This window comes from Onychomys torridus, chromosome 12 (assembly GCF_903995425.1).
Source record: "Onychomys torridus chromosome 12, mOncTor1.1, whole genome shotgun sequence".
NCBI classification, from domain to species: Eukaryota; Metazoa; Chordata; class Mammalia; order Rodentia; family Cricetidae; genus Onychomys; species Onychomys torridus.
Genome location: NC_050454.1, coordinates 11,671,741 through 11,690,143, shown reverse-complemented (window position 1 = coordinate 11,690,143; position 18,403 = coordinate 11,671,741). Strand labels below are relative to the sequence as shown.

The 18,403-nt window shown below is 40.6% G+C and overlaps 1 protein-coding gene across 7 annotated transcripts in view; it reads left to right on the top strand.

Moving 5' to 3' along the window:
- Acap2 (ArfGAP with coiled-coil, ankyrin repeat and PH domains 2) overlaps positions 1–12,078 on the top strand; it is a 117,860-nt gene extending 105,782 nt beyond the window's left edge. For all 7 annotated transcript variants that reach the window (XM_036203169.1, XM_036203170.1, XM_036203171.1 and 4 more), the window contains 5 exons: positions 1,438–1,625; positions 2,163–2,272; positions 4,325–4,435; positions 6,416–6,477; positions 11,900–12,078. In XM_036203169.1, the coding sequence (XP_036059062.1) occupies positions 1,438–1,625; positions 2,163–2,272; positions 4,325–4,435; positions 6,416–6,477; positions 11,900–12,000 (572 nt within the window). In that variant the 3' untranslated portion in view covers positions 12,001–12,078. The remainder of the gene's footprint in view (positions 1–1,437; positions 1,626–2,162; positions 2,273–4,324; positions 4,436–6,415; positions 6,478–11,899) is intronic.
- The last annotated feature ends 6,325 nt before the right edge of the window (positions 12,079–18,403 follow it).

Sequence of the window (18,403 nt, the reverse complement as noted above, 5' to 3'; positions counted from 1 at the left end):
AAGTTATTTGATGACTGCCACACTCACACCAGCCCACCCCCAAAATACAAAACTTCAATGTAATGAAATTTCTCATTGATGTTCAGTTTCAAATCTAATCAATTGTGACTTTAGATTTTAAATGGAGCAGTTTTCTGCTGAGAGTTTTTTCCCTTGTCCCAGACCACCCTTGGATTTTCTGGCATTTGCTTTTTCCCTCTCATGTAGGTATTTCCATATGAACAATTAGGAACTATGATTTCCATATAGCAGAGAACATGGGTTATTTGCCTTTCCAAGTCTGGGTTATCTTACTTCATATATTTTCTAATTCCATTTGTTCTTCCACATTAGTTTTGGGGACAGCGTCTGACATTGAATGTGGAGCTCAGTGATTTGGCAGTAAGCTCCAGGGGTCTGTCTGTCTTTGACCCCCAAGCACTGCTATTATAGCTGTCAGCCTCTGTACTGGCTTTTTACCTGGTTCTGGGGTTTGCTTGTCTGGCGAACATTTCCCCCAGTGGCCATCTCTCCTCTGCTCTAAATGTCAGTTTTTTTATTAGATCATTTCTCAAGGAGGTGGTTAATCTTTTTTAGAAGATACTAAGGGAAAAGCAATATTGTTTATGGAGAAAGCTATTGTTTCTCTTTATTTTTGGGTTCTCTCCCCTAGTTGGACATTCATCCAAACCTCATGATGAATGCTAGGAATTTTAATCTGCTAATCCTGTCCCCTGTCTCTGTCTTCTCCTGGGCTGTTCTCAGCCAGCATCCTCCTCCCTTTTGGATTCTTCTTCTCCTCATCATAATTCCTTTATGTCTCCTCCCATGACTTCAGCGTCTTTAGTCTTGCAGAATTCTCTGGCAAATAAGCATGCTTTAAAACATTTGAGTTAGTTATAGTGTAAATTGTGATGATTACATCATCCTAGGAACTAAGTGAGTTTGAACTACTAGTAAATTGTTTAGGAGTCCAGGCTTTTTGGAAGATAGTCAATTTTACCAGTAACTAACACACTCCCTGGATACTGGCAAGGCCACAAAAGCCTATAATACCAGTTGATGTTATTCCATGAGAAGAGTGAAGTTTGGGAAATGAATAGTCTGTAAGAAATAATAACATCTTGAGAAATCACTGTCAACATCTCTCATATGCTCCTTGGGGTAGATGAATGATTTCTTATGTCACAATGTTTCCATTGTGAGTTTAAGAGCTCACTGTCAAAATTAAAGTAATTGTAGATACCGTGAAGGTGTCCTAGCCACTTCTCTGTCCTGAGGTTATCGTAACTGTTTTTAAATTTACAGCCTACTAGCCTTTAATTCCTCTTCACTTGGCTGTTCCTGTCCTGTCCAATAGAACTCTTTCTTCCTGCAAATTCTTTCTGTCTTGCTAAACTTTCTGCCTCCTATGCTAAGAGCACATTCTTATTAATGTGTTTGTGCTTTGCTTTCCAGAAGGAGAAAGGCAAGAGTCTTCTGTGCTTCTTGACTCTAAACATCTTAATCCAGGACTTCAACTTTATAGGGCTTCATACGAAAAAAACCTTCCCAAAATGGCTGAGGCTCTGGCTCATGGTGCAGATGTGAACTGGGCTAATTCAGATGAGGACCAGGCAACAGCACTCATCCAGGCTGTACTAGGGGTATGAATTAATGCATTCTGGCTGCACTAGGGGGTGTGAATTAATGCATTCAAGCTGTACTAGGGGGTGTGAATTAATGCATTCAGGCTGAACTAGGGATATGAATTAATGCATTCAAGTTGTATTAGGGGTATGAATTAATGCATTCAGGCTGTACTAGGGGGTGTGAATTAATGTATTCAAGCTGTACCAGGGGTGTGAATTATTGCATTGAGGTTTTCATTGATCTGGTAAAATAGCAAATATAAATTCTAAACAAAGCATCATTATTGTTACTTTTCTAAGAGGGGTTAGAAAGTAAAGAATTTTCTCACTAGTGATTTCTGCGTATCACTTGGTGGTTTCTGATTTTTGGGAGGTGCAGCTGGAAGAGCATCTGATAGTGTAAGGGGAGTGGTGTGTTTTGATGGACTTCAGACTGTAAAGAATTCTGTGTTAATTAGTTCTTGGAAAAAAAATGCACCTTATTTCTCTGCCGCCTCCATACAGATGTGCTCCTTCTCATGCGCGTTTGTACATTGTCACCTTCTCTTTAAGGGCTCTTTGGTGACGTGTGAGTTCCTCTTACAGAATGGTGCTAATGTGAACCAAAGAGATGTCCAAGGGCGGGGCCCGCTGCACCATGCCACTGTCTTAGGACACACAGGGTAAGTAATCGTGCCTAAACATGTAGGTAGCTTTTATCTGAAAAATTACTTCGAAATAATGTTATTTTTTCAGGTGAAGGATATTATGTAGAATTTGTAATAGAGGGCGAAAGTTAAAGATTCTCATTTGGAAGAAAAGCCACAATCAGTGTTCTAGCTGGCTTTCTGTTGTTGGGATAAACAGCGTGACCAGAAGGAACTTGGGCGAGAAAAGGGTTTATCTGGCTTACACTTCATGTTCATCATCAGGAAATCAGAGAAGGGACTTGATTCTGGAGGCAGGAACCATAGCAGAGACCACAGAGGAACATTGCTCACTGGCTTGCTCAGCTTGCTTAAAAAATAATATATATATATTTAAAAAAATTTTATTTTTTAAATTGTGTGTGTGTGGGTATATGTGTGAGTGCAGTGTCTGAGGAGGCCAACGGTGTCAGGTCCCCTTGGAGCTGGAGTTATAGGTGGATGTAATCTGCCTGATGTGGGTACTGAGAATCGAACTCAGGTCCTGTGCAAGAACAGTGTGTGCTCTTAATTGACAAGCTGTATTGTCAGTCCTCAGCTTGCTTTCTTATGCAGTCCAGGCCACCTACCTATGGATAGCGCCATCCGCAGTGGGCTGGGCCTTTCCTCATCAATAAGCAGGCAAGGCAGGTCCCCGCAGACTTGCCTACTGGGCCATCTGACAGGGGCACCTTTTCAACCCAGGTTCCCTCTTTCCACGAGACTAGTTTGTGTCAAGTTGACAATAAAAACTAACCAGCATAGCTAGTGTGCATATATAAACTAACCGGCATAGCTAGTGTGCATATATAAACTAACCGGCATAGCTAGTGTGCATATATAAACTAACCGGCATAGCTAGTGTGCATATATAAACTAACCGGCATAGCTAGTATGCAGATATAAACTAACCAGCATAGCTAGTGTGCAGATATAAACTAACCGGCATAGCTAGTGTGCATATATAAACTAACCAGCATAGCTAGTGTGCAGATATAAACTAACCGGCATAGCTAGTGTGCAGATATGAAATATAATGCTCACTTTAATCTTGACATGTTGATAAATTGACCAGTTTACTTCCTGCTTCTGTTACTGAAGTTGTGGTATTTTGTCTGTTTCCAGCTGAAGTTCATGTTGTTCATACGCATGTATACATACATTATCTGCACACACTATTTTGGGAGAACTTCTAAATTGGGGGTTTCTAGGTTTTACTTTAGATACCTAGTTCAGGCATTAACTAAGCTCTTAGTTTGGGTAACTGACGTTGAGGCTGTAGGTAATATACTCAGAACAGTAATGCCATGAAAGTGGACTTCCTGATAGGAAGTGCTAATGAACTAAGATGTTGCTTTCTTCAGACAGTTTGAGTCATTTTAAATGAGAAGTCGCGAGTTTCTGGTTATTCCTGGACAAGCAAGAAGCTGATCTCAAGCATAGTTTAATTGCATCTTTTATTTCATTGGCACTTGTTTTTCTTTATTAGCAGAAATTCGGTTTAGTTACTTAATTATGAAGCTTTTTTACATTAAGACACAGTAGTGTTTGCTTCATCCTTTATATTTGCCTAAATTGTAATAGCTTTTCTTTTCTCATTTATTTCGCGGACTCCATTTACTCAGTCTTTCTCATGTTGTTAAAAGTGTGATTTCTTGAGTTAGGAATGCGGGAGGGTTACTGCCTACTTTCTTCTGGGGTGTCATGATCATGTGGTGTGTACATTCTCTTAGCTTCCTCCACTCCTGACAATTTTTCTGTGGTCAGCATCTGTGTATGACTTTAATGATATTTGTTGAAGATAGGGACTGTTATTATATGTCCCACTTTGTTATATAGCACCAGATTATCTAAGATAATGAAGGGTATTTGGGATTTGTAAAGATCTCAATCAGCCCCTATTATTGAAGTCTATTCGTTAAATGCTGTAGATGTATTAAGAATTTTCTGATAAAACGTTGTGTAAGTTAGGTAGAACTCTTTACTTTGAAGGTGAATATGGGTGTCCTTCATCTTGGCGCTGTCTGAGAAATGCTGTGCCCTTAACAGGCAGGTGTGTCTATTCCTGAAGCGAGGTGCCAATCAGCACGCCACCGACGAGGAGGGGAAGGACCCCTTGAGTATCGCTGTGGAAGCAGCCAATGCCGACATAGTGACCTTGTGAGTGTCTCGTTTGCCTTGTTTCCCGTACTGCATGTTGTCTGTATAAACAGTCCTGGCTTTCCTGGACAGCCACGTAGACCAGGCTGGCCGTGAACTCACCGACCTCTTACTCCCGGCTCCTCCCGAGTGCCAGGATCAAAGGCGTGCGCCCTCGTGCCCAGCTCTGCAGGAGATTTAAACTTGGTGTTTTGTCTGTGTGGTTCTTTTAGGGACACTGGATGTGGTGAGCACTTTGAAATGCACAGGTTCATTTTTGCTCACAATAATTCTACGAGGACACTATTCTTTTTTTTTTTTAATTTGGAGCTGAGGACCGAACCCAGGGCCTTGCACTTGCTAGGCAAGCGCTCTACCACCGAGCTAAATCCCCAACCCCGACACTATTTTTTATTATCCCCATTTTATAGGTAAGGAAGCCAAACCTCAGGTAATTTGAAAAATGAATAAATGTTAGAGCTAGGACTTGACACTGAGAATTTCTTCTCTAATGTCTGAACTCTTGAGAAACTGAAGCCATGGCTTCCCCAATGCTCTTTCCCCTTTAGCAGTCCCGGCTTGGGGTGGGTGGAGCAATGGGTAGTTTATTCTACTACTTTGAGGAGTAGAGGCTTATCATTAAGCTGGAGGCACAGCAGTCTTAAATAAATGTTCCTATGGACACTTGATTATTTTGAACCCAAAATAGATATTTTTGAATGTTTAACTTATGTTTCCTGTGACCTATTAAAGAATCTGTGGTTTTTAGTTGATTTGAATGGTAGGTCAAAGTAGTGTGCTCCACTTAGAGATGTGATATTATCAACTAGACTTCATTTCATAAAGCTAATGGAAGCAGGTCTTAAATCGTGTGACTATTCCATTCTGGTCTAATGGAAGCTGAGACTTGGTGATCCCTCTCCTCTTCAGTAGCAACATGCCTGTTCATGATGCTCTCAGTTCAAAGAAAACTTGTGGCTTCTTTGAGCCCCTCAGCTTCCAGTGAGAATTTTTGGCTTACCATGTTGCAGCTCTCCCGGTCTCTAACCAAATAAGACACAGGCCATGGAGGAGTTATTGTCACTGTGAAGGCCTCCATCAACTAGCAATCAAGAAAACGCCCTATAAACATGCCCACAGGCCAGTCTGATCCCGACAATCGCCAATTCGAGACTTTCCCAGATGACTCTGGCCCATATCAAGTTGACAGCTGAGCCAACTAGGAGAGTGCCCTCTCAGAGCATCCACATAGCACGGGGATGCTTGGGAGCCAGCCTTGATTCACAGGGCGCACAGAGCGCAGACAGGAAAGGTCAGTGGCAGATGCTGCCTGATGAAGAGTGAGGAGCTCTGGGGAGCTGCAGACGGACGGCGTGGTGGCCTAGCAGCATTGCAGAGGGTACTTTCAGTGTTGCTTGGTGTTTGTCTTCAGAAAAAGAAGACATGTTTGTTTGCTTAATCCAGTGTTACCTGTCTGCCACCATCAGGATCAATAGCCCCCAGAGTACTCACACTATGTTAGCAGTCTGGTGACCTTGGGGGAATTTTGGTGCTTACTGCCATGCTTATATGTCAAAATGTATTTCCATTATTTAGAAGGAACACATTGCTATGTGTTGGGAACTGTCTCCCTCAAGGTGAGCTAATGAACTATGACAGGCTGTTGCTTCCATACTGCAGAAGCACTCATTTCCTCCACTTGCTATAGCAGCGAGGTGTCCTCTGAAGCCTGAGGAGGCAGGCTGTTGGAGGTATAGCACCTGCTTTAATAAGAAGTCCTCTTCTGTCTTTGCTTATGAGAATGACTCAATGAAGGAGGGATACGGTTATTTTTGTACTATAGATCGCTTGTCTGATAAACTGAGTTTGTTTTACTGGACAGATGCTGGTAAGGGAATAATTCTGTAATTCTACCAGCACACATACTCCCTGCCTATGTAACGCATTTGTTTATAAGCACTTGTGTTTCTTCCTCTAAGAGCTCTTCTTCTTGCATTTTAGGTTACGTTTAGCAAGAATGAATGAAGAAATGCGGGAATCAGAAGGACTTTATGGACAGCCAGGTCAATATTCTACTAATAATCATACTGAAATGCAGTATAAAAAATGCATTCAGGAATTTATCAGTTTACAATTGGAAGATTGCTAGTTCCTCAGCTAACTAATGTGATGTGATAGAGATTTTATAATGTACTTGTAAGTTGTGGGTTGTTAGCTGCTGTACTGTACCTACTGAATTCTTGGGTGGCTAATCCTGGACCTTCACACACTCGGACATGTTTCCATTTCAGTTCACTTTCCTCACTGTACTCGTCAGCTCTGGCTGCTGCCGTCCTTCTCAGCTGGTCAGACGTCTTCCATCTGCCGAATACGCATCCCAGCACCGGGAGCGCACTGCTGAGCAGACTCCTGCCGCAGCACAAGAGCAGTCTAACAAAGAATTCTTGGTCTTTGTTTTTTTTTGTTTTTTGTTTTTTTTGTTTTGTTTTTTTAAATTTTTGAGACAGGGTTTCTCTGTGTAATATCTCTGCCTGTCCTGGATCTCACTCTGTAGACCGGGCTGGCCTCGAACCCAGAGATCCACCTGCCTCTGCCTCCTGAGTGCTGGGATTAAAGGCGTGCACCACCACCACCACCTGGCTTCAAAAAGAATTCTTGTTAGCTGTCCAGTGAATATAACAAAATGGGTTTCTTTTTGTTATTCAGGGAATTTATATACATAGTGTTCAGGGAAACAATATGTGTTTTGTATATAAAAAGTTAGTGTGGAAAATACCAAGAAAAAGTTTATTGATGAGTTTTATATTCTAACCTAAGAATGAGTTAAAGATTTAAAGTAAAACTTTGCCAGTAAGTTAACAGTCCCTAATGGGTGTAGAATTAGTTTCAAAGGCTGAAGTTCATCTGTAGCTCTGCCCCAGGCAATTGTTCACTCTTTGCCGGGGTAAATAGATGTATTTAGAACAATGCTTGTGAACCCGATGGTGAAGACTCACTAAAAACCTCTTTCCATGATGACTTCAGTCTTTATCTTGAGTGATTTTCACTGCTGAGTCATGTATGAAGAAAAGACAGAAAATGGATCAGATTCTTCTGTTTGAGGGATACATGCTGGTTAGACATCTTCACAAAAAGGATAGTGCATTCTGGTTCATGAATTGAGTATATGAATTACTAATTCATATGCATATCACTAAACATTTCAGGAGCTCATGACTAGAATACTTACAGACAGTCACTTTGCAATGAGCATATTTGCTTTTATAAAAATTGATATTTATATTATTATTTTTAAAGTGGCCTGGCAAAATCATCTCTCCTTCCTTGAACTATATTTTGAATTTCTGTACTTTATGTTAACTTCAGCAACATACTTGATTTTGGCTATAATCTATAAGTATATCAGTGTGAGGCCATTATTTTCTCAGAGGACTTATTTACTATTTATTTTGGGCCTGATGTAATAGGGAAGAAAAAAGGACCTGGATCAGATGCATACTTCTAATCTAGGGTATTTCGCTTTAATCCTATGGATCACTATGAGTCAGTATGTTCTGAGATGTCAGTGTGCTAATTATGGGTGAGATTCAGTGCTAACTCTGGATTTCACCCATTTGTTTCAAAGTGGAATGTTAGATCTTAAATAAGTTCTAATTTTGTAACAGATATCTTTAAATGATAGTATTACTAGGCCATTTCTGAGGCCTTTGTGTTTAAGCACTTTAAATAAAAATGTATCAAAGACACTGAGCTGACATTTGTGAGGCAGCAGTGAAGTACAAGGTTGTAAGTTAAGGTATGTTTGTATTTCCCTGAAATTGTAAAGGTCAATGTGGAGCCAGCTGCATCTTCTTTAAGGTGCTTGCTATGACATCTGACTGGATGGTGAGTCAGAGGTCAGAGGTCAGCGGTCCACTTGCTCTGCAGGAGGAATTTGCAAGGGCGGGACCTTTCTTTTTGCTCCACTCCCATCCTACCCAGATGGCTTGAATTTCTTCTTCCACGGTTGTCTTTGTGCAGGTTTATATGTAAATATAGGAACTTCTAGGTATCAATAGGAAAATCATTTCTTTTTCTCAGTTTGAATGAAAATAGGAAAACAGGTCTCACTTTAAAACTTTTTTAAAAAATTCGCAAATTTTAATTTAGAAGTTAAAAATTAGAATTCTGCCAACCATGCCAGATTAAAAATAAGAGTGAAAAAACTGTTTGGGGAACATCTTGAAAAGAACTGGATTTTAGAATCAGTGTCAGGGTCCGAGTTTGACGGTGAATATTTTGTTTGGGGGTTGTGGTGCTGGCACAGCAGCTGCTCTCCGCTGCTCCTCTCCCCCGAGTCCTGGCAGAGCAGCCCTCCATTTTCCCTCTGCATCTCACTCGTTTCCCTGCAGACCGTGCCAGGCCTCTCCCAGGCACCCTAGCCACAGGAAGGAAGCAGTGGCAGAGCGGAGCAGTTAGTTTGTAGGTACCGAGACTGTCAGTCTTTCCATAGTGACAGTCTCCCAGTTAAAGGACCCAGTTAAGACGCTTGGCAATCGTGGACTTGTTTCTAGGAAACCCCGTTTCTACACTCGTGCCTGTAGCCCCATTTTTCTTGCAAGGCAGTATTTAGAGCATACAGCTTCTGAGAGGAATGTGGGTTCTCCTTTAGCAGCCTTTTCGACCTCTTAGGAGGCCTGGCTGGGTGAGGGTATTAGCACACCTTGCTCTCGGTGGTGAGAAATCAGTTGTGTGTTTTCCGTTTCTGGCACTGGGTCTCATGAAGGTTGGCAGATTCTCAGCCGGTGGGCAATCAGTACATTAGGGAACCACTTCTGGTCATGTGAGTGTGTGGCTTCTGGAACCTCTCCAGTCATTTGTAGAAGGAAAATGTTCCCAGCCAGAAGGGGCAGGATGATGCCTACGGTCCTTTGAGGGCATTGGTTTCAGTAGTGAGTTCATTGAAGTCTTTCAGGCATGCTAATTGCTGTTGTGGTAAATATTCTGAATACCAAAAACTAAAGTGAGTTTTAAACTGCCAGTGGAAACACAGCAGTCTATGTTTAAAAAAATTCAGAATTGTTCAGGCACATAAAAACTCGAACTTTCTGAATGCAGAAAAGTATGATTAAGTGATTTAAAGAATATGTTTAGCTGTTTTTTGTAGTAAGCTGTTCAGTGTATTAATAGGAAGATTTCAGGACGATGTATCCTGGAATCTGGTTTATGTGTTCTAGTTCAGAGAAATTAGACTTGCCTTGGGAAAATTTTCAAGTGATTAAAATTCTCCTTAAAGTTTAGGTAATGAAGTTCACACTGTGTCGACTGTTTTAAGTAAGTCACTATTGTTGGTTTTGACAGCACATTTTGAGGTCTAAGGAAGGTAGCATATTAGTAGTGCATTATTAATTTAAAAAAATTGAACTTAATGAGTTTTGTGTGTGAAGCTAGAAACTTCCTTTTGTATTATATGGACTCTTAAATGTTTGCAGTAGGTGAAACCAATGATTACTACAGCACCAACACTCTGCTTCAAGAACACATTAATTCAGTGAATGAAAGGTCTTTGAATTAGTTTTGCATGGTACAATGGTACTAAAAATGTACTTGTGTAATATATACTAGGCGACTTAAAACCAAACCCTAGAAAACCATAGAGAAACCAGCTTGTTATACAGAGTGTGCATTGCTGATGTAGAAGGCCATATATTGCCAGTGTACTGCTGTGATACTTGAGAACACTCCTCTGGTGCTATCTGTGAATGACTGGGCGTTAGCGTCTGCTAGACCCTTCTCCGGTTTCTTCCTGAATATATAATGTGTGCCTTTTATGTTACTTTTGGTGTTGGATGGTAAAATCAATGTGGTATTTTTGTATTATAATCTGCACTTTACACTTTCTTGGAAAGTAAAATTCTAGACTATCTGAATAATATTTTAAAAATATTTGTAATGTTTACAATAAATATTTTACATATTTTAATTCAGCATCTAAAAAGAACAAATTAAAATATTTTGTATGGTTTGTTAATTGTTATTTAATGTTGCGCTCCTCTCATTTTTTTTGATGTCCTGTAGGATGACCAAGCACAGGGGCAGGCTGTAGTTTGTTGTTCTGTAATTGGATGGTTTGCCCAGTTCCAGCAGACCAGCCTTCCGTTTGCTTCAGCTCTAAGCTCCCGCCAGCCTGTCCAAATTCTCTTCTCTCTGTATTTCCCCTTTTAAAGTAGATTGACTAGGGTTAGCGAGTATTTAATGTCATGATTTAATTCCCCAGATTTTAATAAATTGCTTTTTACATAGACTGAATGTCAAACGTACTAAATATTAAGAGTACTATAATCTTTTTATTAAAATTCTTATGATTTTAGGTCTTTTTACTGGATTTTTATCTGGCCCCTCAGTATTTTTTCTAATTCTCTAGCTTTTGGATGACATCTGTGTTCTCTACAACCTTGCTTTGTAAGACATGAGGAGATTACTGTACTGTTAACAATAACTGTAATAATGAGATTGTTGTAAGATGGGATGCAAGGGGGTCTCAGAGGAAATAATGATAAAACCATGTGGTGACAAGAATCATATAAAACAGTATTTTATGCTCAAGTGAGAATAGAATTGTGCCAGGAGCCTGTACTAACGAAGTGTTGGCAGGAGGCGTTGTGATGAGTAAGTCATCCTGAAAATAAGATTTCCCCCTTTGAGGGATAAATGTGTCCATTTGTGTATATAGTTCCTCAGTAAGGAAGGTTGTGCCCAGCTTGCCGTAAAGTCCTTCTCTATAATCTGCGTCTCTGTAAGAGTAGTTGAGTGTACATACACGTCAGTTCCTCCAATTGTGCATAAATTCTTGGGTATCCTTTCCCGTTTTGCATAGCGTTCTTGCTCATAAGTCTACTGACAGTGTGGGGCTCTGGTCTTGTAGTCACTTTCTGGCCTTTTGACTTAATTAGTTTAGTGAGCAGTGGATCAGATACCAATGTCCTAAACCTTAAAGTGTACAAACAGCTGCTTCAGTGGAAAGCACTTGGAGTTGATGGTGCCGGGAGAGCTTCCTAGCCGTGGACCAGCTTGTCTCCTTAGTAACCCGCATCCCTCAGAACCTCAACTAGCATTTAGCTTTAGTTATTCCTTTTCACTTTTATCCGCTCGAGTATTTTCTTATCAAATGTGCTGTGCTTCATCTCGAGTCACCTCTCGTGCGCATGCTAATGGATGTTTCTTCACATTGCTTCCAATGCTGGCCTCTCCTCCTCCCTAACTCTGAGCGCCCCCGCGGTGCGTCCGAGCTGCTGCTTCTCTCAGGTATAGCTTCCCTTTCCTACGTTCTTTTCTTCTGGCGTTGTTCTCAGTCGGCCTTTCCCCTTCCAAAAGTGCTCTTGGGACAAAACTGTATTGTAATGCAATGTAATAAAGCCTAAAATAGCATGAGTGAAAACGGATGTTGTTTTATCAATACCTTAGCTGTGTAAATTTTAAAAGTGTCTTTATTTCACTTTTGTGCAGGTGATGAAACTTACCAGGACATCTTTCGTGATTTTTCTCAAATGGCATCAAATAATCCAGAGAAGCTCAATCGTTTTCAGCAAGATTCACAGAAGTTCTGAGCCTTTTAAGAGGGGAAACTATGAAATTTGGTGAATTCCTAATGTGTACAACCAAAATCTCACCTTTTTTTTTTTTTTTTTTTTAACTGCTTTAATTCTGCTTGACTTTGGTGGACATTGAAATGTTTGGAAAAAAATGGTACCCATTCATTGGTATTTTTGTAAATGAAAACAGATCTCTCATAATTGGGAAAGGGAGAAACCCACTATAGTTCCTCTTTTATTTAAGAAGAAAAAAAGCCTGTTAATGGGTTGTGCTTTTATATAAAGTTGTATGCAGATCTAGACCATCATCTCTTAAGTTCTGAGATGCTACACTGTTAGGCCCCTGTACCCTTTGCCATGGTGGTACACGGTTCCCCGGGGAACATTCAGTTACTATGCCTGCATCAAGTGGGAGCCAGTTCTCTTACCTGTATCAAGGATGTATCTTTTCTACAGCTTCCCTGATAGTTGTATGTGTGTTTTCTGGTAGCTTAGCTCTGGTACCCACAGTATGTGATGTAATGGTGAGGACTAGTGAGGATGCTCCTCATTTGCTCAGACACGCCATTGCACTTCCGGACTTGACAAACATGGCTGCTGTACGGTTGACCACATGCTAGTCTGTAGGTTCATTTCATCTTACGGTGCAGAGGAGCGCTTACTTTTGCTTCTTTCAGTTACCACAAGACTCCCAGCTTGGTTTTTATTGTTGGGTTGGTTTCCTAAAACCTTGACAGATCATCAGTGGAATAAAACGATTTCAGAAGCTGACTATTGCCAAATTGGGCTTTCATCAAAACATGGTGATTTCACAGATAATGTCGGGCATTTTAATATTTGCAATTTATCCATTTTAATATATATACATATATATATATTATTTACTGTTACTCCTGGTGGAAGATGTAAAGGAAGAAAAAAACTAATTTTTTTTTATATACTAAAATTTACCAGCAATAAATTCCTTTTATTTTTTTCTACATTTATCTTATTTACTATCCAACAGCATACATTCTTTTAATTTGTATCCTGTATATAGCTTTAGAATTAAGTAAAATATGTCACTGACCTTTGAATTCAAAATTATGAACATGTGATACAGTGTGGTCAGATGAATAAGTAATTACCTTGTGGTTCATTTCCAGGACTGTTGATGACGTTCTGTCTTTTAGAAATTATTTGTAAGTAGCATTGATACTCAGCTTCACAGAAACTTTTTTAAATGTATATAAAATTATAGTTAATTAAATAAAAATTTTTAACATTTTCCCCACAGTATGTAGAGCCTTACTTTGATTGAATATAAAATCAGAATCTAAGCAGAAATCATATGGAAATAAATTCACAACACAGATATGGTCCTGTCGTTCAGTCAGATTGCAATGCGTATTCACCACACATTAGGGATAAAGAGCTATTGTGATTTGTTTCTGAGGAAGTGCGAACTTCCACAGGATGAAAGGAGTTTTGTCTCTCCTGTCTCAACTCAAACTTGTTGACCATCTGGCCTTGTAGGTATTTTGTTAAAGACAGAAGTCTAACTTCAACTGGTGTGTATTTTAAAATTTATTGTCCTAAAACATGCTCAAGGAGGACCAGGCTACAGAAGGGCAGAAAGCCGCCTTTCCTCCGCAGTGCTCGTTCTTGGTGACTGCTGGAGCCCCTGTCTTGTCTGGAGGTGCTGATGGGCTTCCCTGTGGTTCAGCTGCCAGGAGACTGTCCCCCAGGCCTGCCTGCCTCCCTGGCTCCTGTCAGAAGCCCTCGGTGTGGCTGTCAGTAATGTCTGCTGCCCTTTAATGGCTAGTGTTTTTGAAATAAGCCTTAAAGATTCAAGTGTATTTGAAATGCCTTAAAGATTATTGTGGTTCTGAGTATCGTTAGAAAAAGCTACCCTTTTCGTATTGCATGGAGGCTGGCAATGCAAGAATATATTTCTACGGCTTACTTAACTTTCTCAACATGCTGAGAAATTGGATAGCAGAAAGGAATGGAGTATAGCAAGGCTTTAAATTCATAGTTACAAAGTAGATTGGCTTTTAGGTGAGTTTTGCTGTATTCTCTAAGAGCTCTCTGTATGTGGCCTGTTGTGAAGTCTTCTGTACATTAGGAGAAAGGAGTGTACACAATGCCAGTTGCACACTCAGGCTGCTCTTTCTGATTGCCCTGTTTTCTCTGCAGGTCAGACATGCTGAAAATAGTGTGATTCTTTGTTATTGGTCTGCTCACTCTTTTTCATGCTCTCAGTAATGTAAAAATGGTATTTCTGCCAAGGTAAGAATAGCGGCGCTAGGGAGATTCATAAAATGCAGGTTTAACGTGGGCATAGATAGATAAAGGTGATTGAGTAGCTGTTCACCAGGCTTCAGTGCAACACTTGCATGTTTAAGATTTCTAAGATTTCAAATGGATTTTTATTTATTTTTAAAAGTTGCCAGCATTACAGTGTGCCTGATAGTTGACGCTGGTGTTTGCTGTAGTGGAGTGAACTTTGGTGTTTACTGCCCCAAAGTAATCCAGCTTGCAACTTGTACTTTAGTACATCATAGGTGCATTTTGGGGAAAAAAAATTACACATTCACATTTTAGAGAATTTAAGTTTGTGATCATGTTAGCAGTATTTTAAAATAAAACTTTCTGCATATTAGATATGATCATAAACCAAGTTGTTTTATTTAAAACTAAACTTGCTCCCCACTTGGAATAATTGAACATTCCTAGACCACTCATTCTCAATTTTTTTTGTGTGTGGTTGCATTTTGACCATGGCTAGAATTTTTCAAATGAAATCCTATGTTCGTAATAACTTCAGTTTATATCCTTCTTGGATCCAGGGCTCCTCACAAGTGAAAGGCTGAAAAAAGGGAAACTCTAAAAGCCCCCCTCGTGTGCGTTTCATGACTTAGAGTGTTCTTCACATTACCTTTCCTCCCCTGCTGTTCACAGGACTCCTAGATCCTAACCATGAGCATCAGCCTCGTCCGTCCGTGCCTCCATCTGAGCCCACTCCCCTCATTTTACAGAGAGTGTCACTTCCTTTGCTAGTTGGAGGCCGAGCTGACCTGGGATCCAGGTCTGACATACCTTTGAGAGCACTTGTGTCATGGAAGGATTTGAAATTCCTGTATAGCAGCAGCTTTCCCTGTGTTTGAAAAGAAACTCCAAATACTTTGGAGAACCTCATGATGAAGTTGGAGGGACTAGATTGGAATTTGAAAGCATCAAACTGTAGAGAAGTCTCCAGATTTTACAATAGCAAACATTAATAAAAGCAAAGTACTATAAAGTTAAACTCATCCTTTATTAACTTTTTGATGTTTTCAAATGAAACATAACCATGGAAGGGACTTGGATTCAGTTTGGCTGAGTCCTAACACCTAGAAGGATGATTTTTGTGGGTGTCTTTTCCTGTTTACATAGAGGGGGATCATGTGGACAAAGAGAGATTGAATTAAATACAATTTTTCTTTGCATTGGTGTTCTCGCTATCTTATTTTCTAGATTTTTCTCATCCTCCAGCTTTATTTTGGGTATTAATTTTTTAACAGGGAAAGCTTGCTGAGCTATCAAGGTTGTTAGCACCATTTAATACAAAGGCTAAAGGTTAACTTTTGGAAATGACCAGCTCTTTTTTAAATATCTGTTTACGTGTGCTTTGTGATACTTCTGGATCATTCCGGTCATAAAGATTGATCACGTGTACTATTTCTTGCTACCTGTGAAAAGGATTTTAAGAATGTATAACCAACACTCCATTAGTTTTTATTAGTGTGTAGATTTGTATCTAATTCATGAATGTAGTTTTACTGTAGTTTGTCATTGTAAATGGAGCAAAGTACATTATCTTTATAGTTCTTCTAAAATGTACATTATGTAAGAATTGTAAATATACTTGATTACTTTGTATGCTGAAAATTTACAGTAATAAGTCAATAAAAAATATCTTACTTCTGGCACAGTTACTTGTATAAATGCTCAGACTTCTTTTGAACTATGTGGTAGCTAGGCTAACATCTGTTCTCGTTAAGGTCCAGTCTGCTTCTCTGACCCTTACAAATAATGGTGGTCCATGTTGATCCTATTCGCTGATTACTTCCATTTAGAAATCCGTTTTGATCCTTATTCCAGAGATGCTACAACCCCGCTTCATGAGCTAAAGACCACAAGAGACTTTTTTGGGCTCTTCTCTGCTTCTCCCCATTATAGTTGACATGTTTGTTGGAGTTCCTAATCTTGCCAACACACCCACACTCTGTCCTTTCCGTAAACAAAACCCTGCTCCAGTGTGAACGGGACTGAGGGAAGGAGAGCTGAAATGGGGAGCTAGATGTGAAGCTTGGCTTTGCCTCTGACATTTAGTTGAGAACAGATGCAGACTCTTGAGTGATCTGCCGTCTGAACCCGTGTCTCATTTTCAGAGCAGTCTAAAGAGAACCCACAGCAAGTGTTTTAAATGAAGGCGAACAGCCTGTGTCTTTCCTTAATTGCAAAAAACAGTAAGTCTTCGCTGCCAAAATAAAGGTTAAGTAACTGAAAGGGCTGGGTGCTTTTAATCTCAGCACGTTGGGAGTCAGGAGGAGACGGGAGTTGGAGGTAGCATGAGCCTGACTCCACACAAGCAAACAGTCAGTAACGTCACTCAGATAACAAGACTAAATTAAAAGAAGCATCATCTGTAAATCTGTCACTTTCCTGTGCTGTCCAAAGTGGAATCAACTAGCTACAATTGGTTTTTTATTTCGTGTGCTTATGTGTGCGTGCTTATGTGTTTGTGGGTGCGTGTATGTGCAGGTACAAGTGAACACGTGCATGTGGAGAACAGTGCATCTTCCTCTTAGGCACAGTTTACCTTGTTTATTTGAGGAAAGGCCTCTCATTGGCCTGGGGCTTGTCAGTTAGGCTAGGCCAGATGGCCAGTGAGCCCCAAGGATCTTACCTCTGCCTCCCCAGTGGCAGCGCTGGGGTTACAAGCATGTGCCACCATGCCTGACTTTTTGACCTGGGTCCTGGTGACCAGACCCAGATCTTCCTGTGCTTGTGTGGCAGCTCTTCTGTTGTCTGAGCTGTTTCCCAAGTCTGCACAAGTCCCTGTTAGTCAAAATCGGGCAACAGCAAGTTCCGTTTTCAGTCTTACTGCCCCATCTGGAGAGCCCAGGAGCCACAGGTGCCTAGTGACTGCTGTTCTGGACAGGTGGGTTATAGTTCTTTTTGGCTGCTGCTGGCGAGGAAGCTGCCGCCGTGGTATGGAAGCCTTTCTAGACATTTGTGTCTTTGTGCACTCAGACAGCTGACAGTATTGCTCTGTGATCTTCTTTGACTCAGATGGGGGGTATTTAAGAACCTTGGTGAAAGATTTCAGAGGTGCCGATGTGATTTCAGTAGTCATGGGCTCATGGCGGATTGCTTTTGATTTCAACTCTCGACAACATTTCTCCTTCTCCGGATTTTTTTTTTCCTAAACCAAATTCAAAACATTCCACCAGCAGATCATTCGGTGTGAATCTTGAAAGGGTCTTGTGTAACAATGTATTCTCTCCTTAAATTGCACAGAACTACCATGTTTCCAGTGGTCTCAAATACAGTTTTCCCAAGTCAGTCCACAAATGATCACACAACACAGTTGGTTAAATGTCTCTTAAATTGATAGGTTTTTCTCTACTTTAAAAAAATTACCCACATGCAGTTGCTGAATACACCAGTTGTTTGTGTGTTTATTTTTGTTTTTGTTTTTTTCATTATTATTATTATTATTATTATATTTGTGTTATAATTTTACACTTCAGCCATGGGTTCCTCTGTCCTCCCCCTCCCTCCCCCACCCCTTCTTCCCCCCTCCCCTCCCCTCCATTCCCATCTCCTCCAGGGCCAAGACTCCCCTGGGGATTCATTTAAACCTGGTGGATTCAATACAGGCGGGTCCAGTCCCCTCCTTCCAGGCTGAGCAAAGTGTCCCTGTGTAAGCCCAAGGTTCCAAACAGCCAGCTCATGCACTAAGGACAGGTCCCGGTCCCACAGCCTGGATGCCTCCCAAACAGTTCAAGCTATTCAATTGTCTCACTTATCCAGAGGGCCTCATCCAGCTGGGGGCTCCACAGCCTTTGGTTCATAATTCTTGTGCTTCCATTCATTTGGCTATTTGTCCCTGTGCTTTTTCCAATCTTGGGCTCAACAATTCACACTCTTACAGTCCCTATTTTTGTTTTTGAAACAGCCTCAAACTCGCTTTACAGACTCTGCTGGCCTTGAAACCAGAGGTCTATCCACCTACCTCTGAATGTATCACTTTTAATGACCACGCTATATTACTTGCCTAAGCATTTCATTGACGATTACTCAGTACCCATCTTTTAATATCCTAAATCTAGCTCTTAGAGCTGAATAGTTTATCTTGAGGAGGTAGGACCTCAGTCACACAGAACCA